The 25154-nt window shown below is 39.4% G+C and overlaps 2 protein-coding genes and 1 non-coding gene across 5 annotated transcripts; 2 read left to right on the top strand and 1 right to left on the bottom strand.

Moving 5' to 3' along the window:
- Positions 1–5490: 5490 nt before the first annotated feature.
- Positions 5491–7645, bottom strand: ACTRT3 (actin-related protein T3). The gene is made up of 2 exons (XM_008587260.1): positions 7182–7645; positions 5491–6604 (listed from the first exon to the last, which is right to left on the bottom strand). The coding sequence occupies exons 1-2, from the start codon at positions 7379–7381 to the stop codon at positions 5686–5688; spliced, it is 1119 nt and encodes a 372-aa protein (XP_008585482.1). The 5' UTR covers positions 7382–7645; the 3' UTR covers positions 5491–5685.
- A 1308-nt stretch (positions 7646–8953) lies between these two features.
- TRNAV-AAC lies at positions 8954–9026 on the top strand. The gene has a single exon. It is a non-coding gene; the product is annotated as a tRNA-Val (tRNA).
- Positions 9027–9918: 892 nt separating this feature from the next.
- Positions 9919–25153, top strand: MYNN (myoneurin). 3 transcript variants are annotated; one of them, XM_008587261.1, is made up of 8 exons: positions 9919–10615; positions 11575–11871; positions 16022–16812; positions 17589–17748; positions 19577–19755; positions 20627–20710; positions 21782–21868; positions 23539–25153. In XM_008587261.1, exons 2-8 carry the CDS (start codon positions 11606–11608, stop codon positions 23799–23801), a joined length of 1830 nt encoding a protein of 609 aa, XP_008585483.1. In that variant the 5' UTR covers positions 9919–10615; positions 11575–11605; the 3' UTR covers positions 23802–25153. The 3 variants fall into 3 exon arrangements, with proteins under 3 accessions (XP_008585483.1, XP_008585485.1, XP_008585484.1); XM_008587263.1 differs by having other exon boundaries at positions 11575–11741; XM_008587262.1 differs by lacking the exon at positions 20627–20710.
- The last annotated feature ends 1 nt before the right edge of the window (position 25154 follows it).

The following is a 25154-nucleotide window of genomic DNA, read 5'->3' on the forward strand; positions in this document are numbered from 1 at the left end:
GAAAAAAAAAAAAAAAAAAAAAAAAAAAAAAAAAAAAAAATCACAACTAGAACTTCACTCCTTACTCACCTTTTTTCTTTCCACAAAACATGCTGACTGGGGGAAAATCTTTTTCATTCTCACTTAGAGAATATTACCAGCAACTGTGGATTCCAGTTTTTTCACATTTCTTAACATTATTAATGCTAAAAAATGTACTTGTTAGACAACTCCGAGGGACCTACTTTACGTAACAGGCTGAGATACCAGACATACATGTTCACAAATTTACTGACATGACCTACCTGTCTGACCCTTCCAATCAGCAGGATTACAGATCTCTTGAGTATCACCCTGATACTCACCGGTTTGGTTTTTTATGCAGGCCCCTGGGTGTTACCCTCCTGGAAACTGCACGCAGAATAGCAGTCCTAAGGAAGCAAAGGCTAACTTGGGATGAATTCACACATTAGCGTGTTGTTTCCGGGATGAGTGGGCAGAATGTGTCTTTTAACCTAGTGGGCCATCAGTTTATCTGTTTTTAAAGGAAACCACACCCAATTCTTTAGAGGGGGCGGGGGCTGAGAGTGTTCTTTTCGCCTTTCACCACTTAATAACTTTCATCGAAAATCCGAGGCAAAGATGAAAAACAACCTAATTAAGGAACGCAATTTTCGTTTGGAAAACTACTAGATCTTCCGATTAAATACGTAAGAAATGTTTAATGACCTCATACACAAAAAAATCACTGCTCTTCCATATCCGACTGAGGGTGCTGGTTGAAATCTTTTGAAAAGGCAAAACCCTGAACAAAATCTACACAGTATGTAATACGATGATAAAGGGCAACAAAAAATGGAGGGGTTGGGATGAGGAAAGAACAGAAAACCTACGCAGAAACGTCTAGCTGGCAACCCCGGCTCACTGTCCATTCCTCTGGGCCAACTTTCGAGGTGCTCTCACGCCTTTTGCCAATTTTGCACGCTAGCGCAATCTTCAGGTTTTGGAGTGCACAAGTCCACCACTAGTGGCGAGGGGTGACGGACAGGCACAACTGGCGTCCCCTCTTCCCGTGAAAAAGCAGACTGCCGAACATGTACGAGCCGAGTCCCGGATGCACTTCCCACAGCTCAGGGAAGCGCAGCGCGCGGGACCCGCTCCGTTCCTCTCCCTGCGGCCAGATGGCCTGGGCCTCGCCCTTGGCCCCCGAGGGACCCGCGGCTGACAGAGCCCAACTCTTCACGGCGGCAGTGGGTGCCTCCGGAGAAGCCCCGGGCCGACCGCGGCCACCAGGCGGGGTGCGGGGGCTGGGCGGGCGAGCCAGCGCAGGTCCCCGAGAGGGGCGAACGGGCCAGCGGCTGACATTTTTTGTTTGCTCCAGACTGGATGGTGGACGGCGGTAGGCCGAGGCTTTTCCGCCCGCTGAAAGTCAGCGAGAAAAACAGCGTGCGGGGAGCAAAAGCACGGCACCTACGCCCTTCTCAGTTAGGGTTAGACAAAAAATGACCTCCACCCCTCCCGGGCCCACCCGCCGCAACCCATCACGCGATTCTCGGAGTCTCCTTATAAAGGAGCGGCCGCCGCCCGCGCGGATTGGCCGAGGCCCGCCCGCCACGGCTCTCGCGAGAGTCGGTCAGGTAAATTTTTTTTTTTTTTTTAAGTTCCATTTCCGGCCATGAGGCCGATGGCCGCCCCGCCCCCACACACTTTAGGTCTTTTCTTCGGACGTACTTTGAGGGTGAAGCTGATTTGAGGTGCTTCAGTCTGGGCCTTTTTCAATCTCCTACAGACTAGATGCGGTGCACCTCGACCATCTTAAAAGATGGGGAGTTCACAGAAAAATGTTAGGCCCGAGGACACAGAACAGTGCTTCCCAATTCTGATCATCACATTTGTTGGAGAACTTTGCGAAAACAGATTACCTTGCGGCACTGACTAAACCAAAATCTTGTCTCGGCTCAGTAGGCTGCGTCCGAGTTCCCGCCCTGCCCCTCGTCTTTAGAATGCCTTCTCTTCTTCAGCCTCTCCTTGAGTAGGAGATGGGTTTTATTAAGTATAATTATTCATTCCTAATCTTAACATTAAGGACTGAATCTCCCTTTTCTTAGGAAAGAAAGGCTTTTCAATCATTGGCTTTGTTTTCGATAATGCTGTGTCGTGATTAGGTAAAAAGAGGAACGATCCACTATAAATTGTAGCGGTTTTTTATAATGGTCAATATGATGTGGTTTTAGATATAACTGGAAAGCTGATCTTAAAAGTTTTACTCGTGTTTAATTGGGTAAACTCCGTGGAGTTTCTCGATCTGAAAGAAGAAAAGTAAAATGTTAAAGGGCTGGGAAAATAGAGCGGAATTTTCACAACATTTTTCTTTCTTAGGTTATCTGAAAGGATCATCTATAACCCGGTGGAAGAGGGTAGCATCTCTGCAGAATATTCTAAACTGGTTGCTAGGTTCTGCCTTAGAAACCACTGTTAAGGATTGTGTGCCTGACTAACCGAATAAGCTACTTCAGGATCACTTTAATCTCTTGACCTCTTTAAATCTCTATTTCTTAATTTGTAAATGGGAGTAATACCTGCCTTGCCTACCTCTCTGGGATGTTGAAGTTTCAATTAGATAATGTATGGTTAGCCCTATTTATTTAAAAAAAAGTGCTTTAAGAATTCTAAAGTGAGGGACTGGGATCATCCTCTTACAATGGTTGTGAATCTAGTGAATGCAAGCATCAACTGTCCAAGCTGCCCTCAGATAATCATTTTCTATACCTTACCCAACCTAATCTTGTTTACCATCACTAAAATTGGAGAGAAGATTCCGGGAATGAATTGCACCTCTTCACAAATGCTTGACTAAAGCCACACGGAGTTACTTCCTGCTCCTTGTACATGCCCGTCATTTTTACCCCCTGGAGCCTTTGCCCTATGGTTCCCTCTGCCAGGAATGTGCTTCTGGTCAGTTTTACATATCTACTTACCTACTGGGAGTGCATCATAGAAGGCATCAGGGAAGCAGGCAGACAGGAAAAGTCCACCATCCCTGTCTTCTAAGAACATATCTAGCAAGGGAGAAAGACAAGCAAACCAAAAGATAAGGCTGCATAAATTAAGTGATCAGTAGAAGTACAAGTACTAGAATGTGCTGGAGGACACAAAGCAATGACAGTTTTGCTGTCATGGAGGAATTCTATAAGCAAAAAATAACTTCTATTTTATTGTATTTTGAAAGTGCCTTTAAGTACATTATTTCATTGCATTTCACAATGACACTGTGAGACAAATAGGGATCAGCAACCTCATTTTCTAGATGAGAACACTTATCTTCAAAATGTTTAAACAACTTGCTTAAGTCATGCAGCTGTATGTGGCAGAATCTGGACCTAACCCCACATATGTTACCCTCAAATTTTAGAGGGCAAGGCACTTCATTAGGTTTAAATTCTAGCTGTCCTTCATGCCCAGCTCCAAAGCCAAATCGACCAGAAATTCTTCCTTGAACCCTCAACTGGTGTGGTACCCTTTTTGGACTCCCAGAACATTTTATACTTCTCATAGGACACTAAATCACTTTTTACCTTGTATTATTGAAATTTAGGTATGAATTCCACCTATTCTACTGAACTGCCAGCTTCTTAAGGATAGGCTCTGACTCTTGATGTAGCACTCATTGCACTTAGCACAGTGTCTTCCATAAGAGCAAATGCTAAATACTTTGAACTATATGTCAATACCACCACCATTTTCTCAGCTACCCAGATCATCTCAGACCCTACTTTACCCTTCATATCTATCTAAATAGGCACCAAGTCTTGTGAGCTTTTTGTAATTTCTTCTTTTTATTTTCTGTTGCTTATAATCTTGAGTACAAGACTTGGCTACTTTATATCTGGAGTAATAACATTTTAACTATCACTGAATCTCCAGGGCCATCCCAGTACAATTTATTCTCCAACCTACCACCATATTCATCTTAATATAATTTCCTTATGTCTCCTGATTTTAAATCTTTAATTTTTCCCCTTTGCCTATAGAACATTTAACACTTAAAGTCTTTCAGTCCCTCCTATGATCTAAATATTTGTTGCCTCCAAAGATCACGAGGAAGCTTGATCCTCAATGTGGCAGCGTTGAGAGGTGGGGCCTTTGAGAGGTGATTGTATCATAAAGGCTATGCCCTCATGAATGAACTAATCCTTTCATGGATGCGTGGATTAATGGGTTAATGGGTGAGTGGGTTATAATGGAAGTGGCATTGGTGTCTTTATAAGGAGAGCAAGTGAGCACTTTAACACATGGGATCTCCCGCATCACCGTATGATACGCTGCATCATCTCAGGACTCTTCCTCAAGTCCCCACCAAAAAGAAGGCCCTCACCACATGGACCTCCTGGACCTTAGTTCCCCAGCCTCCAAAACTGTAAGAAATTTTGTTTCTTCATAAATTACCCAGTTTCAGGCAGGTATCTGTTATATGTAACAGCAAATGGACTAATGCAGTCCCTGGTCTTAATTTACCTTCCTAGCCATAATTCTTCCTTTGCTCCATATAAAATCACTTTAACACAATCAGTCTATCAAACATGCCATGAATGTGCTTTGTGCATTCTCATCTTTAGCCCCTTGCTCATCCTGTTATGCTTGCCTGGGTATTTGCCCTCTACTCCCCCCAGTATGGATTGAATTGTGTCCCCCAAGTTTTATGTATTAGAAGCTTGATCCCCACTGTGACTTCTAAGAGGGTGGGAAATCCTATTATGGTAATTGAAAGGTGGGGCCTTGAAGAGGTGATTAGATTCTGAGGACCATGGCCTAATGAATGAACTAATAATGGTGGTCATAGGTCTGGTTCTGAGAGCTTTAAAAGGAGAGCACATGGGCCAGCCCAGTGGCGCACTGCTACAGTGCGCTGCTTGGGAGCGTGGCGGCCCTCCCGCCAAGGGTTCAGATCCCACATACAGACCGGTTCCCGCTCACTGGCTGAGTGAGGTGCGGGCGCAACACCAAGGGTTGCGATCCCGTTGCCGGTCCGGTCCAGTCCGGGCGCGACACTGAGGGTTGTGATCCGTTGCCAGACACGAAAAAAAAAAAAAAAAAAAAAAAAAAAAAAGGAGAGCACATGAGAGTCTCTCTCTCTCAGCTCTGCCATTTTCTACTATGCGAGATCCCTGGGTCTCTGTTGCCACCACCAAGACCTTCACTGGATGTGTTCCCTGGACTTTAGACGTCCCAGCCTCTGAAACTATAAGCAATAAATTTTGTGTTCTTTATAACTCACCCAGTTTCAGGTATTTATGTTATAAACAACAGGATCAGCTAATCCACCCCCTATCCTAATGCCACCCCATACCTCTGTTATGAAGTGTTTCCTCACCACAGAAACCCTCTTTCCCCAAACTTCAACAAGCTTAAATCTTATCACGCATTTGGCACATAACATATTGTACTACAAACTGTTCTCTCTCCAAGAGAAATGTAAGCTTTTCAAGGTCAAGAATAGTGTTTCCTATAGCATTTAACTTGGTTCCACTCAATAAACATCTGTTGTTTGACTAATTCACTATTATTATTTTCCACCATTAGAAATACAACAGAAACATGGACATCCCAATAATTGGAATATGTTCTGTTCTCCCAAGAACATATAATACCCAAAGTTTTCTGTCACATATACTCAAAACATTTTCTTCTAACCATTTTGCTTCTGTTTCAGAAGCATCTTTGGTGTACTATGTTGGGTCCAACTTCTTTAAATTCTGCAGCAGTGATCCACATGTCCTGAAAGGCAGAGAGGGATGCAAGAATAGAACCTCCCATCCATGCAGACATTTTCCGTTCTGGGGGAGCTGTAACCTGCACAGGAGTGTTGGCAGGAGCCACCTTTGCTATATCCTTAACTAGCCGTTTGTCTAAACCAGGGAAAGAGGTTGATCCCCCAGCAAGGGTAATATTGGAGAAGAAGGAATTCCTCAGATCTGTATCACATTTCATTATGCTGCTGAAGCACAGCTTATCAATGCCAGGGTCTTCAAGGTTCATGAGACATGGAGAGAAGAGGGCCTCTGGACAACGAAAGAGCTCCTCATGGAGCTTGATGATCTTCCCATCAGGTAGTTTGTAAACTTTCTCTAGACACTCAGGATTCTTGGCCATTTCCTCTTCGTAGTTCATTGCCACATAACAAGAGGTCTCCTTAATGTCTGCAACAGTCTTTCTGTCTGCAGCACTAAGCAGCACCACACCACGGTCCTTCAACAGCATCATGAGGTAGTTGGTGAGGTCAAGGCCTGCCAGATTCAGTTGCTGGACACCATGAGGCAGACAGTAACCTTCAAAGATGGGCACACACTGGGTGATCCCAGCACCTGAATTCAGTACAAGGCCAGTAGTGAAGCCAGCAGCAAAGAGAGCCAGCACAGCCTGGATGGACATATAGAAGGCAGGAACACCCAGATGCTCAAAAAACACTTCAGTGATCTGTTGCCTGTTGGCCAGTGGGCTCAGCGCTGGCTCAGTAATCAAGATTGGGCCATCACAGGGCTTTAGCTTCAGGTTGTGTTCGTAGATATGCTTCCACATGATCTCCATGTCTCCCCAGGAAGTAACGAGACCACGCTCCACTGGGTAGCTGTAGGGAGAGCAATATGATAAATGGTAGCTTTTTATTTTCCAGGTTTCTACTCTCTTCAAGCCTCTGTTAATCCCTGTATTTATTACCAATATCCTTTTAGGGGCAGTAACTGCCACAGCCTCTCAGAGGAGATAACTGTCAACAAAAATTAGCACAACTACCTTCCTCTGCCATTTTTGTTTTTTATTTCTCTCCCCCTTGGAAGACTGTGACTTAAAAGAAAATTGGAAAATCCCCACATTATAGTGTAGTTTTAATATCAATTAATTGAAGAGACTAACCCACATGACAAAAAGTACCATGAATTAAGTAGCATTCTTAAATGAACTTGTATATTATGAACAATAACTTTCTATGTTTGAATACATTTGTGTAGATACAGAGAGCAAGTAATGTCCAGTCTTCGAGTACTCGGTACCCTCGGAGATTTGTGGCCTGCACGTTCGCCATAAGGCCTGCAGGCTGAGCCTTTCCTGTACCTCGCTCCCTTAACCTTTCTGTCACCGTCGCGCCCTACACCAAGGCTCTCCCTTCGTCCCCGCCCACGCCGGCCCTACCTGCGAGGAGGAGGTACCTGATGGACAGCGAGCTCCTCCTGTCCTGAGCTTGGTCGCCCACGCACACTTCCATCTCTCTCTCGGATGCCCAGCTACGGCCCTTGGCGCGGCCCATGATGTTCGGGTAGACAAACTGGGGCTCCCGGCTCCCAGCCAGGCCCGCCTTGATCACTCCCGAGCCGTTGTCGATCACCACCGGTAGCTGGTAGTAGTTCATGCCGCCGCCGCCGCCTCCGGTCGCCGCGCCCCTCCGGCTGCCGGCTCTACCCGGGCCGACGGCCTGGAACGCCGCGTCACAGAGGCCGGAGCACGGCCGGGGGAGCCTGAGCCCGGCTGGCGTGGGCCGGGGCCGGGAGAGCCCCGGGCCGATGGACTCCCTGGACACCCGGTGCTCCAAAGTACCGCCCGCGATTGCTTGTCGCAGGGCTGGGCCACCCCCTCGCCCCCGCTGAAACCCGGGAATTCCAATATCAGGAAAACCCGACTTCTCTCCCGAAGACACACATCTAACCCTTCGCAAGTGCACTTCTCCGACACCCCGAAGAGCCATAAAAACAGTTTCACTTCCCAAAGCCATTGAATTCTGGCTCACAGTTGTCCATTCGGGGAGCTCTGGAATGCGCCCTTGAGACTATGAAAGGATGAGATTTGACAGGGGACAGTTGTCGCCGGAGGGCAGTCACTGTCCTTGAAACTCTCGTCAACTTCTAAAGAGAAAGGAAAAGAATGCTAGGTCTAAACAAGAGTTTTAAACACTTTTATTATTGTTTCTGTATACTGGGCAGTGCTGTGTTGTTCTTCTTTCCGGCGGTTTCTACACACGTACGCCATAAAAACAAAATGGCAGAACCTCACTTTTTTCGTTCTCTTTTTCTTTTCTGACAATCTCGTCGGATTATATCTATCCCTCGGTGTAATCTGGAAGCTCATTCTCATTCTATGGTCTTGATTTTTAGGTATATGGACGTGTCTGCCTAAGTGAGGTTCCTTAGGTCATATTAAGTTCAGGTTCAGAAAAATGTAACTAATTTGCGTGTCAAAAAACGCACTTTGGAGGGGCCGGCCCGTGGCTCACTCGGGAGAGTGCGGTGCGGATAACACCAAGACCACGGGTTCGGATCCTATATAGGGATGGCCGGTTGGCTCACTGGCTGAGCGTGACAACACCAAGTTAAGGGTTAAGATCCCCTTACCGGTCATCTTTAAAAACAAAAACAAAAAAAAAACCGCACTTTGGTGTCTGATGTTTGCACACGCTGTAAAGGATTTTAAAACAAGTACGCAAATTAGAGCCTCCGTTTGGTATTCAGAAGCACCGGGAAGAGATTCACAGGTAATTTACGTCTTTCTACCACAGGCTGAAAGGATCGCTTTTCGCCGGCACAGTAAGCGCGTCGGGGCTCGGTGCTGCGCGCCGCCGCCTTCCCGCCGACCGAAGCCCCACAGCTTGCCCCGGACTCTGAGCAGCGCGACGCGGGGAACGGGTGTGAGATAAAACGCTCTTTTCCCGGAGAACAGAGTGTACCAAAGGAAGAGCAACTAGCGGGTGGCTGGTGTCTACAGCAGTGTCCAGGGGCTTTGAAAGTACGCACAATTCAAACTTTCGAAATAGTTTCAGTACTGGTCAGTTGCGCATATGGTTATTTTTGCTTTCCTGTTTTATGGTTTTGTTTTGTTTTCCCCGTTAAAAGCTATATTAGTTCTGTTTAACCGGATGTTAAGTAGGGTTTGCAAATCGCATGGTTTCAAATACATATCAAGGTCTTTCTGAAGCACCACTTCCAGCAGAGTTTCCGTAGTGTAGTGGTTATCACGTTCGCCTAACACGCGAAAGGTCCCCGGTTCGAAACCGGGCGGAAACAGCTTTTTTTTTTTTTTTCCTGCGGTCGATCTTGTAATTGTTACTCAGGTCTTTCCACTACGAGAATTTGAATTTTCAGTTTTAATGTTACTTTATGCGTTTACCAAATGTTTTACTTAAAAGGCTTGCCACGTGGAGGAGTGCCCCAGATTAAAAACATTCGATTCACAACCTAATACTGAAAAAATAATGTACAGCTTAAAAGGGGAGAGGAAACTGTAAAAAAGATTAGCCCCGTCGCTTCCAGAGCATTCTTCGTGTTGTCACTTGGTTTTCCGTCGTTTTCTCTTCAAGATTGCATTTTTCCCTAAACTCCAGACCATGTTTTATTATTATTCTATATACTTAGTGCCATGCTTGATACCTAGGTTCAGAAATATTTCTGAACTAACTACAGAAAAGGGTTCCGAAAAAAACAAAAACTGGAATCAGAAGGAAAATTATACTCAGAAAGATGAAATCAAGAACCAGCCTCAAAATTTTACTTGTAAACATAACGACTGTGGTTTTATTTACGCGTAAGATTCTTACGGAGAGAGAGGAATTTATAAAAAGAGCAAGAAGACTCTGGTAGGAAAAATAGTCTCAAAAGTGAAGAGACGAATAAATACAAGCAGAGTCTGTTCTTTAAAGTCGCGGGTAGACTGCTTACGGCCCTCACACATAACTTTTAACAAGAAAAAAATGCTGAAGTTTTGGTTTTTTGAGATTTATGATGATTACGGATACTAGGGAAAAATCTACCCTATCAACAAGACTTATTCTTTCTGGTACTTTTGCATATTACAGCGATCTTTTTCTTTTACTGTACAAAACTGAATTCGATGTAAAAGTATTAGAATTTTTCTAATTCAGACGCAGGAAAACCTTTTCCGGTGTAAAGCCCACCTTCCTGTAATATTGCGCATGCCCAGTGTACCCAACTGCTTTGCTTCGTGTTCGTGCGCCTCAGACTTCTATTATCTCCGGGTTAGGGTATCCTGGAACCTGAGCTACAGTCGGCTGGTGCAAACAGAACCCAGAGTGTCCCCAGAGCTTTCGGGTACGTAAACGGGAAAAGGGTGATCAGTCTCAACTCAAAAATCCCCCACGGCCGAGAGCCCGAGCCCACAAAGCAGCAGTTTCTACCGGAGGGACCCCAAGGAGAGGGTGATGGGAGAAGACGCGAACTACAAGCCCCAGCGTTCAGCGCGCAAGCCGGCTCCAGGAAGGAGGCCCGCCGCGCACCGCCACCCGGCCTCGGCCCAGAACCCGGGCCTGGCGCCAATGCTGTCGGCCTTCCAGAACGCTCAGAATGAAGAAGACAGGCGTAGCGCTGTGAGTCAGCCCCCAGGTCTCGTATCCATGGCGCCTGCAATTGCGGGGACCGTGGCGTGCTGAGGAGTGGGCTCTCTGCGGGCCAGCCCCTCGGGCCCTGGCCGATGTCAGACCTCCAAGGTCCGGGAGTCTCCTGTGTTGCCAAGGCCGGCGGAGCCGGACGTGACGCCGCTGTGGAGGGAGAAGGGAGAGGCGGGGCGGGGCGCGGTGACGTCCTTCCAAGATGGCGGAGAGAGAGTGAAGAAACTGTGTTCCCCCCTTGGGTTGCTATCGGTGAGTTCCGATTTCGCCCCCAGCCCTCCATTCCCGCTCTCTCCAGATCCACGGTCATCGGAAGGCAGGCTTCTTGGAGTTCGAGTGCGGGGCGAGCGAAGGCGGAAAGCTTGGACGAGGCAGCCCCGGTGGTGGCCTTGACCACAACCGCTACTGTGGGAATTCGCGGGAGTGGGAACTAGGCGGAGGGCAGGGCGGCAGAAGCCGAGGAGGGACCGGCTCTGGTTGTCACTGTCCAGTGCCGTGCTGCGTGAAGAAAGGGAGGGAGGAAAGGGGGTGTGGCCTCCTCGGGGCGAGTGACCGAACCCTTGACAACCCTTGGCCTGCCACATTCTCCGCCCCCTGGGAACCCGCCTCGAGTTTTTGGAGAAACTGCACAGCTGAAGCTAACAGGTTTCAGTGATTCGAGAGCAACTTTTAAAAACTCATACCCTGGTCTTCCCCCAACTGACTCAAAGGATCATTTCTTAGTAGTTTGTTAAGTTTTTGCTTAACATACGTATGCCTACTGAATTTGCACCCCTGAGTGTTCAACTGATTTAAAAGGATGACATTTTGTGGCGCTTTTTTCAACTGATGGAAGTGTTTTTGTTCACCGTCATTTACTGGTGTGTTTGTCGGCCGAGATCAAACAAAGATAGAAAGGCACTTTCTCTTCAGCGTTATTTATTTATTTATTTACTTATTTACTTATTTTTATTTTAACTTCTCAATATACATTGTAGTCCATTTTCATGACCCTTTACCCGTTCCTTTTCCCCCCTCCCTCTCTCCCCTCCCCTCTTCAGCGTTTTTAATCATATATGTTTGATAAGGATTTTCAGGGGAGATGAAATGAAAGCTAACTTTATTCTTGTTCATGTTATGTCCTCTGTCCCTACTCCCCTCCACCAATTGCTTGGGTGAACGTTTGAAGAAAGCTTGTGGTCAGTGATATACTATTTCTTTTTGTCTTTTAGATCAAGGGTAAAATTCCATTCTGAAATCAAAATGCAGTATTCGCACCACTGTGAGCACCTTTTAGAGAGACTGAACAAACAACGAGAAGCAGGTTTTCTTTGTGACTGCACCATAGTGATTGGGGAATTCCAGTTTAAAGCTCACAGGAACGTGCTCGCCTCCTTTAGTGAGTATTTTGGTGCGATCTACAGAAGCACTTCTGAGAACAATGTCTTTCTTGATCAGAGTCAGGTGAAGGCTGATGGATTTCAGAAACTGTTGGAGTTTATATACACAGGAACTTTAAATCTCGACAGGTAAAGTACACATTTTCTTTTCAGTTATAAAAGCTAGTCAATAGTCTTTTGAGTTAAAGTAGATTTGTATTTTGTCTGTTCAGTATCTGAACTCAGAGTCTTCAAATACTTATGCACACAGTGTATTAATAAAAAAGTCGGTATTACCTATTTGGGATGAACAGATAACACTTCATAAGCACAAAAAGGATAGATGTTAAACAGTAAGATTTATGACTCATTTATCTACTGAAACAAAGCCTGTGATTCCAGTTATGTAAACTTGAAATTTATTCTATTTATTTCTATTCTTTATATTCCTCTGATCTTCTCTCTCTCATTCTCTATAACCCTACTATTTACGGTGTTTGGAGTAGAATGTAAATGGGGAAAGAAGGAAGGACGTCTGTATGTAAAAGTGCTCCTATTGCCAACCATAAATAGCAGTGTGCAGGATCTCTTCCTGATTTTGATTTTGGGGAGAAAAACTTTGTTGCAGCATAAATGGCAATGACTCCTTCTGTTCTCTCTCTTGACCTGCCATTACTAATGCTTAAGCAGGTCAGAGGTGCTAGAATACTTCTCTAAGATGCTTACTACTGTCACTGCATCAACAAGAAGTAGGTTCTGAGGAATCTGATAATGCAGGTACTGTGTTTCTCCCCTACATAGTTAAATATATAATTAGATTAATAGCAATACATTTAGTAGTTGTGGGGGAGAAGGCAGAGGGGATAAAAGCAAAGAGAAACCAATCAAATTACCGCTGTCTTTCTTCCATTTCTTATGAAAGTGTGAACATGAGTTGACTGTTCATAATCTTCTAATAAGAGATTATGGGCTTTTGAATTAGATCTTGTCTGTCAGTCACTATGTCTCCTTGAGCAAGATGCAACCTTTCTGGGCCTCAGTTTCCTCATCTGTAAAAATGAGATGGTAATAACTACCTTGGTCTTACCATGAAAATTAAATAAGGATTTATTTGAAGGCTCAATGAACATTAGTTTCATTTCTTTATTTTCTCTACCCTTCCTTCCCCCCTTTAATTCCTCATTTCTTGGAGAAAAACTAGAAAAAAACAAAGAAAAGGAAACACCTGAAATTCTGCCACCTATTGATAACCCCTATGAACGTCTTGATATATATTCATTCATTCTTTTCCAGGTGATCTCTATAGATAGATGCATGTACACATTAAGCAAAATCCTTCTTTCTCTTTTATATTGAAGCTTATCATGGAAATATACTTATTTAAAAAGCTAGAATCAGGATGCTCCTTAATTCTTTTGAAAAGGAAACATTCATGCTGTTTTGGAATTATTTTTAAATATTGTTATGATGAAATCTTTAAATGAGTCAGTTCTGTGTACGTTGATTAATGGAACAGCAGTGTCAGATTAATCTCATGTGATAAGTTATTTAAATTTACTAAGTAGTTAATTATGCTGGTGCCTCTGATCTAAGAAATAGAAAATAACCACAAAAACCAATGAATTTTAGTTGACATTCAATTTAATGATTTCCCTTTCTCAGTTTACTATGCCAGAAAAAAGTTGATTTGAACACCTGACAGAACACCTTTTTTTGAGCCTTCATGCAAAGAAACAGTGTTAAGAAGAACCAGTTGTTTTGTTCAGTCTTTTTTGGTGCATATCTTTCCTGGGGAGCTAATTGTTTGAACCCAGCCAGAAATGTAAGAGAAGACTTATACCAAAACAGAAAGTCTGTACAATGTAGTGATTAAGAAAACAGGCAGAATAATAGAGAATTAAGTGGACTCGGAGGCCAGATCACCTTGGTCAAATCTTGGTGCTAACACTCTGTAATTTTGGACAAGTTACTTAATTTTTTTGGATCTCTGATTTTTCATTTTATGTAAGATGAGGATTATAGTGAATTTCATAGGCATGTCATGAGGATTAAATGAACTAATCCTGTAAAGCATTTAGCCATGTACCTGGCATTATGTAATTAAATGACCTTCAATGACTGTTGAAAAGGTGAAAGCAAGTTTGGAAGCACTATAACGTACTACTTAAACAAAAGCAGAAAATTAATTATTGAAGTAAACAAATGCTGATTAGTTCTCTTAACTGTCTGCGAAATAGTTTGTATGAATTACTCGTTCAGTATTGAACAACTGGTGTGTGATTTAATGCTAGCTTGTGTTGGTCTTAAAGGCTACTTAACCTTGTTACCTGTTTTGGTGGTTCATTTTGTGGAACACTGAGCACAATTATAATTTGAGACCAAAAGATCTGTTTTAGTTAATTATAATAAACAGTAGAGTACATTTGATTTTCATTCTAGTAATGTCTCATTTATTGTATTTTTTAATAATAGATTATGTAACAAAATCAATAAAAATGCTTAAGAAGAAATGTAATGTCTTTGGAGAGTGATGATGCTGTATACACATAAAAAACATTTTGTATAAAAGGTGAATAAGATTGTTTTTATGTTTGGAACATTTATGCTATTTCTTTGCAAATAGAGAAATAACTTGATTACAAAGGTCATTCATTATATATTTTAAAAATTATAGCCACGGGCCATAAGGAAATATCTTAACATTTTCTTCTCTAGGGGAAAGACTTAAATGGACTATATACCAAAAGGTTAATTGTAATATGTTTAGGAACTTGCGATGGATTTTCCAAGAGAATAAAATATTCTGTAAGCTGGTGGTTAGGTTTCTGAATTAGCCTATAACTCTACTTAATCTATAATAGCTGAAAAATTATTATAAGAAAAGTCAATTTTTAAAAAGCCATTATAATGCTAAATTAAATAAGAGGGAACTTACAGGGGCACTTGAGGCAAAGTATGTTTAGATGATGAGAACATGGGTAGAGATTTGTAGATATTGTAGGATACTTTTAGGGATCTTAGAGATTCATGACAATAGTTATTTTTAATTTCATTTCAAATTTTAGTCCTTTTTTAAAAAAATACTGGCACTATATTTACATTATCAGCTATGAATAAAACCCTTTTCTGGCTTATACTTATAATGAAAAAGAAAAGGGAAAAGAGATCATTCGGAACTAAACAATATGTGGGGAAAATGGCAGGTAGAAAGGTTACTTGAGGGTATGTATGTATGTGTATATCCATTCTCAAATAATTAAAAGGATCATATTTTTAGTGTTAATACCAACTCAACTCTAATTTTGCAGCTAAGAATTGAAGCCCCCCCCCCAAATAATCAGTCAATCAGTCAATGAAACTGAAGCCCCCAAGGATGCTGACTTACCCTAATTTATTCAGCTAGTAATCCCAGAGCCAGTGCTAGAGTAATCAAACAACCTTTCACTACACTGTAAACTTCTGAAGGGCAGGGAAGTTTTATTTCTTATTATCCCTTAGAACCACACTTTGTAGATGCTCAGTAAATATTGACTGGAATGTTGAATAAGGTGGCTTAAGTCTTTCCATATAACTCTGATATGACAAACTCTCCAGCTAACTCTCGGGTTGACTGTCACCAAAAAAAAAAAAAAAAAAAAAAAACAAGAAGGTTACTAGAGAGAGCTTAACACATTTTAAAACCTTGTTCCTTCAAGTTTGATCCATGGACCAGCAGCATTGGCATCACCAGGAAGTATATTAGAAATACAGAATCTTAATGCCCCATTACAGACCTACTGAATATGAATCTATATTTAACAGGATCCCTGGGTCATTCACATGCACAGTAAAGTTTGAGAAGCACAGTTAAAGTCCCTCACAGGGGAGTGGGGGAAGGTAGTAGGAAACAATTTTTATTAGACTCTTTCTGTTGCTTATCCAGAAAAGATAGTTGCTATCTGAAGAGGCCTGAGGGTGAATGGAAGGAGGCAATGAGTTACCAACATCTATTTTTAGTTTTTTTTTTTTTAAAAGAAAAAGAGCCAGAAAATTTAACATTTCAGTTTTCTGTGGTGGTTCGTCATCAGCTATGAATAGCCATTATTTTTCATCTTTTCAAATTTTGTAAAATTGGAGATTTTTGCCTAAACATTACTTTGAATGAAATAATTTTGTAAAGTTTGTTGTTCTCTTAGTTATACCTTTTTCAGCATTCTGCTTCATTAGGTCTTTAAAAGACATTGAAGAGTATGTGCAGCTCTGTTTCAAAAACAATTTTTCTTTGATCAGAATATTGTCATTTAGCCTTGTTTCCTTGCAGTTGGAATGTTAAAGAAATTCATCAGGCTGCTGACTATCTCAAAGTGGAAGAGGTGGTCACTAAATGTAAAATAAAGATGGAAGATTTTGCTTTTATTGCTAATCCCTCTTCTACAGAGATATCTAGTATTACTGGAAACATTGAATTGAATCAACAGACTTGTCTTCTTACTCTACGCGATTATAATAATCAGGAGAAATCAGAAATTTCTACAGATTTAGTTCAGGCAAATCCTAAACAAGGGCCTTTAGCAAAGAAGTCATCTCAAACTAAAAAGAAGAAGGCTTTCAACTCTCAGAAAACAGGACAGAATAAAACAGTGCAATATCCCAGTGACATTTTAGAGAATGCATCAGTTGAATTATTCCTAGATGCAAATAAATTATCCACACCCGTAGTAGAACAAGTTCTACAAAGAAATGATAATTCAGAACTCGAGTTGACGTCAGTTGTGGAAAATACTTTTCCAACACAAGATATTGTGCAAACTGTTACAGTGAAACGGAAACGTGGAAAATCACAGACAAACTGTGCTCTCAAAGAACATTCTATGTCTAATATAGCCAGTGTCAAGAATCCTTATGAGCTGGACACCTCTAGGGAAGAACTGGATCAGAGGTATTCCAAGGCCAAGCCAATGTGTAACACGTGTGGGAAAGTGTTTTCAGAAGCCAGCAGCTTGAGAAGGCACATGAGAATACATAAAGGAGTCAAACCTTATGTCTGCCACTTGTGTGGAAAGGCATTTACCCAGTGTAACCAGCTGAAAACGCATGTAAGAACTCACACAGGTAAGACTGGTTTGTGGAAAGATTATAATTACTTATATACTATGACTAAAATAATTATTTTTTATAGAGAGCATATTAGCACATAGTGTTGACTACTTGTAGCCAAAATTTGGTATATTCTTCTATTTATAAAAGTATTTAGCAATGTTAGACTGTTGAAAATTTAATGTATTTAATGGCTATTTGTTTTATTATAGCTGATATCTTAAGTCCTAATGCATCAGCTCCATATGCCATTTTCCCTCAAAGTAAACATAGACTTGGTTCTACCTTGCTAAATATTTAACAGAAGCAAAGTTATTAAAACTGATAAAGAGAAAATATAATTGCAACTTAGGCCAATTTTCAGAAATTGCCAGCACTTCTTATTACATGCTTCCTAGACTTTGTTGACTTCTGAACATGTGTGTTAAAATGACACATATATTCTTAACTCAATTTCTACATTTACCTTTATTTTACATGTCCTTTTTCTGGTGGTAAAGTAAGAGCACTGATTCGTACACTTAGATTTGTACTTTTTAGGATATAATACGTATTTCTCTCATTGATCACCTTTCACTACTAAGAATTGAGAAACACTAATTTCTTTTAGTTCTACCAGTGTTTTCAATACTCTGGATAGAGATCCTATTTGCTTTTACTTCTAGCAATTAACATTTTCTGAATACTAGAACTAGAACTGTTAACAAACTGTTTTGAGAGCTTATATTACGTATGCAGCTAAAACAGAATATTTCCTTCTAAATATAAATTTTATTTACTTGTTTCTTTAGGTGAGAAGCCATACAAATGTGAATTGTGTGATAAAGGATTTGCTCAAAAATGCCAGCTAGTCTTCCATAGTCGCATGCATCATGGTGAGGAAAAACCTTATAAATGTGATGTATGCAATTTACAATTTGCAACTTCTAGCAATCTCAAGATTCATGCAAGGTAAAAGCACAAGAAACAAAAAAAATAAGTTGTTCAAGCTTTTAGTTTATTAATTGCCATAGCCTTATGAATAGATTAATGTATTAGAGTTCAGAACAGTAGCGTTGTAATTGTGGTTCCACCATACAGTATTCTTATCACATTCAAGGAACAACAGGAAACCATGGTGTTTGGAAGGGAATAAAAACAAGGGGGGGAACAACTAGGAAATAAGATCAGAATGGTGATAGGGTGTTCTGATGGTATGAAGTTTTGTAGGCCACTGAAAGCTTTTTCTCTTGAAATTGAGAAGTAAGTGATGATGTGATCTTGCTTACATTTTAAGAGGATCACTGTGGCTGCTACCTTAGGAAAAGACTGTAGGATTGCAAGAATGGAAACAGGGTGAACAGGTAGGAATCTATAGATAAAACCCAAGTGAGAGTGATGATGGTTCAGGCCAGGGTAGTAGCAGCAAAGGAGCTATGTGGTAGTTGGATTCTGGATATATTTTAAAGGTAGAACTAACAGATTTTGCTGACAGATTGAATGTGGGATCTGAAAGAAAGACAGTTAAAGATGATTCCAAGGTTTTGGTCCTGAGCACCTGAAAAGATGAAGTTTCCATTAACTGAGATGGACAAGGTTTGTGGGTAGAGCAGTTTAAGTGGGAGTGCAGGAATTTAGGAGTACATGTTAGATTTGAGATGACTATTATACATCTGAATAGAGATGTGCAGTAGAGTATTGGTTATCTAAGTCTGGAGTTCAGGGGACTGATTTGGGCTGAAGATATAAATTTGGCAGTCATCAATACATTTAAAGCTGTAACACCAGATGAGGTCACCAAAAAGAGATCAAAAGACTGAGTCCTGAGGCATTCTAACTTAAAGAGTTCTGGAAGATGGTCAAGAACCAGAGAGGAGACTAGGAAGGAGCAGCCTGTAGAGGAGGAAAACTGGGAAAGTGGGCTGCCCTGGAATCCAAATGAAGGAAATTATTCCAGAAGGAAGTGATCGGCTGTGTAAAATTCTGTAATAAGGAGACAAAGACTGAAAATTGATTTGGATTTAGCGGAGTGGGAGGTCAGCAACATTCTTGACAAAAGTATCATTAGCACAAGCTAGTAGAGAAGAGGTTGGTAGAGAAGAAATGGAAGTAGAACAATTCAAGACTCAAGATTTTGGTAAAGAGGAGCAGAGAAATGAAAGAGCAAGTGGAGTCAGTTTTTTTGAAGATGAGAGACATATATCAGTATATTTGTATGCCGTGATCCAGTGTAGTACAAAAACTGGATGATGTAGAATGGAGGGAATTGCAGGAGTGATATCATTGAGTAGGATCTCAAGTGTACAGATGTTGGATTCAGATGAACGGTCACACTCATGTTATAGTTAACCATAGGGAAAGCAAACTGCAGATGACTATAGAGAGTTTTGCTGGTGGAAATTTTCTTCTGATTAAATTTTTCTCAGTATAATAGGAAAGTAAGGATGTCAGCTGGGAATGAGGATAGGTGAGGAGGTGCTGGTGGTTTGAGGAAAAAGTTGACGAGTGAGAGGGTGAATGGGCTAGTGAAAATAATTGCCTGCAGTGTTAGGGGCCTGCTGACAACCATGGAAGGAAGAGGGCAAAACTTTTTGAACTGATCTCAGAACTAATGTTTTGATAACTAAATGTTTAATTTTGGCAGTGTTTATATTCCAGTAACTTGATTTTAAATATGTAGTCTTGGCCTATCAAGATTAAATAAAATGTTGCATGAAAAATTACATGAAAAATCCTGGCTGTATTGACTGACCTCCAAATTGTTTTACTTACCAGAATATAACTTCATATTTACTAACAGGAAGCATAGTGGAGAGAAGCCATATGTCTGTGATAGGTGTGGACAGAGATTTGCCCAAGCCAGCACACTGACCTATCATGTCCGCAGGCATACTGGAGAAAAGCCTTACGTGTGTGACACCTGCGGGAAGGCATTTGCTGTCTCTAGTTCTCTTATCACTCATTCTCGAAAACATACAGGTGAGAGTTTGACATGGAGAGACTGCTTAAAATAAGGAAAGTTGTAAATAAAAGAAAAAGTGGGGATTGGGCCTTTATAGAAAGTAGATTATAGACTTTGCAGTTAGAGATCTGTGTGTGTACTTCTCGAAGCTATGTTTTTGATACATATTAGATATAAAGCTGACTTATTTTCTAGGATAATAGAAGGTGGGTGAAATTTTTTATTATGTAAATTATATTAAAATTAGTGAGATAATTTTGATAAAATGTAAACTTGAATTGAGACATGTTTTAAGACTTCAGAAAACCTCTTTAAGGTTCATTTCCTTTGGATCAAATTGTGAAGTGAAGTTAAGGGGTGGAGAGGTTGGTTTTGGTAGAACATTGACTTTATAACGTCTTAGGCCCTTTCCTACACGGACATTCTGAGGTTTGCAAATTAAACAGATAATTCAAGTGCAAAGTATCAGTTTTGAAGCAAACTGAATTGGTCACAGATGGTCATTTTTTTGTAGGGTACATTTTTTAATAGACTCTTCCCTGTATGCTCTTATTCTCGTTAAATAATATAGTAGATAGCAAGAATTGAAATATGGGTTGATGAAGTTGCAGTTCTTAATCACATAAAAATTAACTCCTTGCCCAACTCATCTCTACTAAAAGGGATATTTGCAGGAATAAAGTTTTAATATATGAAAAATATTAGGTTACATGAACATTATAAAATAATTACTAATATTTAAGTTGGATCACTGAAAATACCTCTAAAATACAATATAGAGAGGTCTTAATTTAAATATTTTAGAATAGCTTACTTTAGATTATTTGTAATTGATAAATATTATATTGGTATAGTACACCACTTCGCTATCTTTTATTTTCCATCTAGGTGAAAAACCATACATATGTGGTATTTGTGGGAAAAGTTTTATTTCCTCAGGAGAGCTCAACAAACACTTTCGATCCCATACAGGTCTGTGTTTAGGGAGAACGTATTATTTTTTGTTCTCTCTTAATTTCTTTTCATGTAAACCTTGACTTTTAAACCATTATGGACTATATGGTATCTAGTCATACTCTACCTATAGTAATACTTTAATGTATAAATATCAACTTTTTATTTGCTTATTTTGTTTTTTGGTTTTTTTAATTTATTTGGAGTGTGAATTAAATATTGTCAAGAATTGTGTATATTTTCCAAGAAATATGCCAGATAATCAATAGTTTTTAAGTGATTTGGATTAAATTGCTCAAGTACACCAAGAAATGAAAAGGAACAGATAATACCAAGATAACATCAAATTTTCTATTAAAGAGTGTTTCGTTTGCAAGTTTTAGAAATAAATTTTAATATTGACATATTTATTGTAAAAAGTAGTGTGTGAGTAGTAAGAAGAAAATGTTAAATGTAAAAAATTTTAAAAACAAAGGAAAATGCCTTTTTTGAAAGAGTACTGTTCTTTTTCTTTTTAAAAGTTCATCCTCTTAATTCCTCCCTAGAATAGTGTGAGTACCTAGTAGAAATTTAATAAATTTATTGGCAACGTCTATATTTTCATGCTTCTTAGTTTACAGTATAAAGCATTGAACAGTTCTTATTTCAAAAGGATTATAATATTGTAGCATATTGTCAATATTTTTTAAGGATTTTCCAACTTGTAAGATACCCGAGAAAAGAAACCATAATTACATGTTTTTCCCCCCTAACTATCTCTCTCAGCCAGGGTCTGGCATATAACTGACACTCACTAAATGTCTGATAGAGAGAAAAGAGAAAGTTACTTTTTTAGTTTGCAAACAAGTTTCTGTTAATGAAAATGTTCAATTTTCCCAGAAATAGGGATACTTCATATAAAGTGAAGGAGTACCTATGTGTGTAGAATTTATTTCACTGTGTTGTACCCAAGTGATTAAAATGGTAATTTGAAAACAAGTATAAACAGTATAGTAATTTTTGCCTTGTGTTCATAAACATTGATAACTTTTGTCTTAGCTAAGAGCTTTTAAAATATTGAGTTTTTAAACTGTTTAACTTGTTTTTCAGGAGAAAGACCATTTATCTGTGAATTATGTGGAAATTCTTATACAGATATTAAAAATTTAAAGAAGCACAAAACGAAAGTTCATTCTGGTAAATGCTTGTTTTTTTTTAAATTTGGTGCTCTCATATTGATGTTATTACTTAAATGTTGAGATTTTAACTGTTTAAATTAGATGTCTATTTCAAAAAACTAGATATATACATATGAGGAAAGTACCTTTACAATTTGCATAAAAGTTCACTCTGATTTCTTTTCATTTTGAGCTTCTAATAAAAAATACTTGAAATATTTCCTCCTTTAAAAACCTGACTTAGGAACAATTTCAGTAATGAAGGAATATGTAAGCAAGCTATGTATTACTTTTGCCCATTCTACACTCTGCGTAACCCAGGTTTTACTATAGTTATTATGAAGAAGAGGGTTATCATGAACACTAGAGCCCAGAAATGTATAAGAGGAAAAAGGGAAAAAAGTAGTCCCAAACTGTTACATATGATAATGGAAAGCCAGACTGCAAAATTCTGAGTCTGCTGCTTAAAATGAATCCTTGAAAAAGTTAAACTATTCTGTCATGATTAGAAACAACACTAGTCTTCTTCAGTGTGTAAAGGTGATTTTAAGTCTCTTATATCTTATAGGGTGATAGTAAGTCTCTTATAGTAAATATAAATATCATAAGGATTAAGTTAGAAACATCTGAAAACTGTAATGAGTCATTAAATTCAACAACCATTTATTAAATACCTATAAAGTACACATAACTGTGGAGGGAATATGAAGTTGAACAAGGCATAGTCCTGGTCATCAAGGAGCTTACAACCTGGTATAGGAGACCAGAAATCTAAATAAATATAATTACAAGAGAAAATGTAGGACATTATTGACACAGAAGTGTTAAAGAAGATGTTAAGTTTTTCTGAGGTATTAGAAAAGGCTTAATTTTAGGGAACTTGAGGGATGGAGAAGAGTTCAAAGGATGGAAATGGGGAAGGGAAGGTTCCTTCCAGGCAGAGAACATTGTGAAGAGTTACCAGGACAAGAAAGCACAGGCTGTGTTCTTGGCTGGTTGAACTGAAGAGTAGTCTGGGAAGAATAGAGAATGATAATTTTATAAAAGCAATATACAATTTTGTCTGTTTAGTGATGATAGTGAAACTGAAATCATGTCAATACTTTGGAGTCACAGGAGCTAGTAGAAAATTTGAAGGCAAAGTGCATCATTAGTCAGTGGGATAATTACTCTCTTGAGTAGAACAGAATTTCTCACCTCTGAAAATATATGAAAGTGCCATACTTCTGAAATTGAACTGGCAGAGTACTGTGAACTACTATCTCATATAACTACTAAGTACTTTGAAGGAGTTAGAGAAGTGTAACTTGACATTTACTCTCAAGGAATTTATAGACCAGTTGAGAATTCAGGGCATACCTGAGGAGACTATTAAATAGCAATAAAAGAGATATATGCCACAAGGCAATATATGAAAATTGGCAGGTGTATAATTAAGTAGATAAGAAACAGCTCACCTTGGTCTAGAAGGATTAAGTCCATTTTTATAATGGAGTTGAGACTTGAACGTAGCAGAGGCCCAGATTGAATTTGTATGGATAATGCAGAGGGGCATATCAACAAAAGACACAGCTTGAGTTAAAGGTGTGGAGGTTGGGATGCAAGTTCTTAGTACAGTAAGTAAATTAGTCTACCTCAGGGGTTTCATTTTGTTTTTAAATCTAGTATTTTTTTTCTCTTCTCTTTCAGGTACAGATAAAACTTTAGATTCCAATGTAGAAGATCATACTTTGAGTGAGCAAGATTCCATACAAAAAAGTCCTTTATCAGAAACTATGGATGTGAAGCCTTCTGATATGACTTTACCACTAGCTCTTCCACTTGGGACTGAGGACCATCACATGCTTCTGCCTGTCACAGATAATCAGTCTCCCACGTCAGATACATTGTTGAGGTCAACTGTGAATGGATATTCAGAACCACAGTTGATTTTTTTACAACAATTATACTGACTTTTTGAGGAATATGGAATTGTTAAGACATCTCTGGTAGTAAACATAAACATCTCTGGTAAGGTGCATATATCATATTAAATTCCCATTCATATGAGTTGTGACCATTATTTTTCATTCATTGAAGTGAAAGCACCTAATGCTACATCATAACTATAATGCTTGTTTTGATTTTTGGCTTTTATGTCTGGACTATACACACAGCTTTTTAAGGAAAGAATTATACAGTAGCACTATTTTGGGTGCATAAGTTTTTTGTTTTTTTTTTTAAAGCTGCCTTAATTCCATTTTTTTTGCATTTTAGAATTGCCCTTCATTTCCTGGAGTAAAATCTGTCAGTCTTTGTGATTCAGTGGGATTTTTTTTATTTTCCTCCCTTCAAAATTTAAGCAAAATCCATGATAGTATCAGCCCTTAAGTGTTGCTGTTGTAAGCCCCATCGACCAATACATGAACTACGGAGAAAAAATAAAATTTCATATTTCTGCCTATGAAAATTTAGGTACTGAATAAGAATTGTGCTATATCTCTATTAATATACTCCATTAGAGGTAACTTTTCTAATGAAACAAAACTGTTTCTCTTAAAAGCTAGTAAACTATATAAATTTTTGTTCATTTAGAACACAGTATTCTGGAGAAAACCAATGATCAGTACTTTTGGTTTGAGTTATTTGAGACTATTTTCAACATAAATTTTAAATAGATATTTGGTGTTCTTGTCAAAAAACAGTTTCAAAATTTGATTCAGTTTATGTTTTACTAGGTTTCTAGTTACTGGACATGAGGAAAATATACTGAGTTTTGAAAAATTTTGATAAGCCTCTCATGCCTGTTATGCACTTTTTAAAATAAAGATTAAATTCTAAAAAGAATTTTCTTGATATAAACTTAATGCTTACTATAAATCACTTGGCTTCTAAATTTGATACACTGCATAAAGAGTTAAGAAATCAACTTCAATTGTAAATAAATATCTTGGGTTTATCAGAAAGCCAGTTTATTAAACATTTTATATTTGAGTTTTCTTTAGGCTTTGTGCTTGTAAATTTTATAAATTAAGCCACAACTTTTCTCAGTGGTTGTAGTTTCACAGTAGTCCTTTTCCTTCCAAAAGAATGTAGCAAATTCAATATTATACTGATATTTGCTACAGCTTTTCCCCGTCCCACTTTACCTACGTATTTATTTCACTGCCTGATCTTTGGACATTAAATTATCAGTTCCACAAAGTCAGTTCCCATAAGTGCTGATCAAACACCATGGTGACATTATTTCTTATTTCTGCCATGCATTAGTTGTGGCTTGTTTTCTGGTTTTAAACTACACCTTTAATAAAGTCAATATGTTTTTT

The sequence above is a fragment of the Galeopterus variegatus genome, unplaced genomic scaffold, assembly GCF_000696425.1.
Source record: "Galeopterus variegatus unplaced genomic scaffold, G_variegatus-3.0.2 Scaffold4323, whole genome shotgun sequence".
In the NCBI taxonomy this organism is placed as follows: domain Eukaryota; kingdom Metazoa; phylum Chordata; class Mammalia; order Dermoptera; family Cynocephalidae; genus Galeopterus; species Galeopterus variegatus.

Coding starts and splice junctions, on each gene's coding strand:
- ACTRT3 (XM_008587260.1), bottom strand. CDS start 7,381: ATGAACTACTACCAGCTACCGGTGGTGATCGACAACGGCTCGGGAGTG. Junction 6,605..7,181: donor AGGAGCTCGCTGTCCATCAG/GTACCTCCTCCT, acceptor CTCTCCCTACAG/CTACCCAGTGGAGCGTGGTC.
- MYNN (XM_008587261.1), top strand. CDS start 11,606: ATGCAGTATTCGCACCACTGTGAGCACCTTTTAGAGAGACTGAACAAA. Junction 16,813..17,588: donor GCATGTAAGAACTCACACAG/GTAAGACTGGTT, acceptor TTGTTTCTTTAG/GTGAGAAGCCATACAAATGT. Junction 21,869..23,538: donor CAAAACGAAAGTTCATTCTG/GTAAATGCTTGT, acceptor CTTCTCTTTCAG/GTACAGATAAAACTTTAGAT.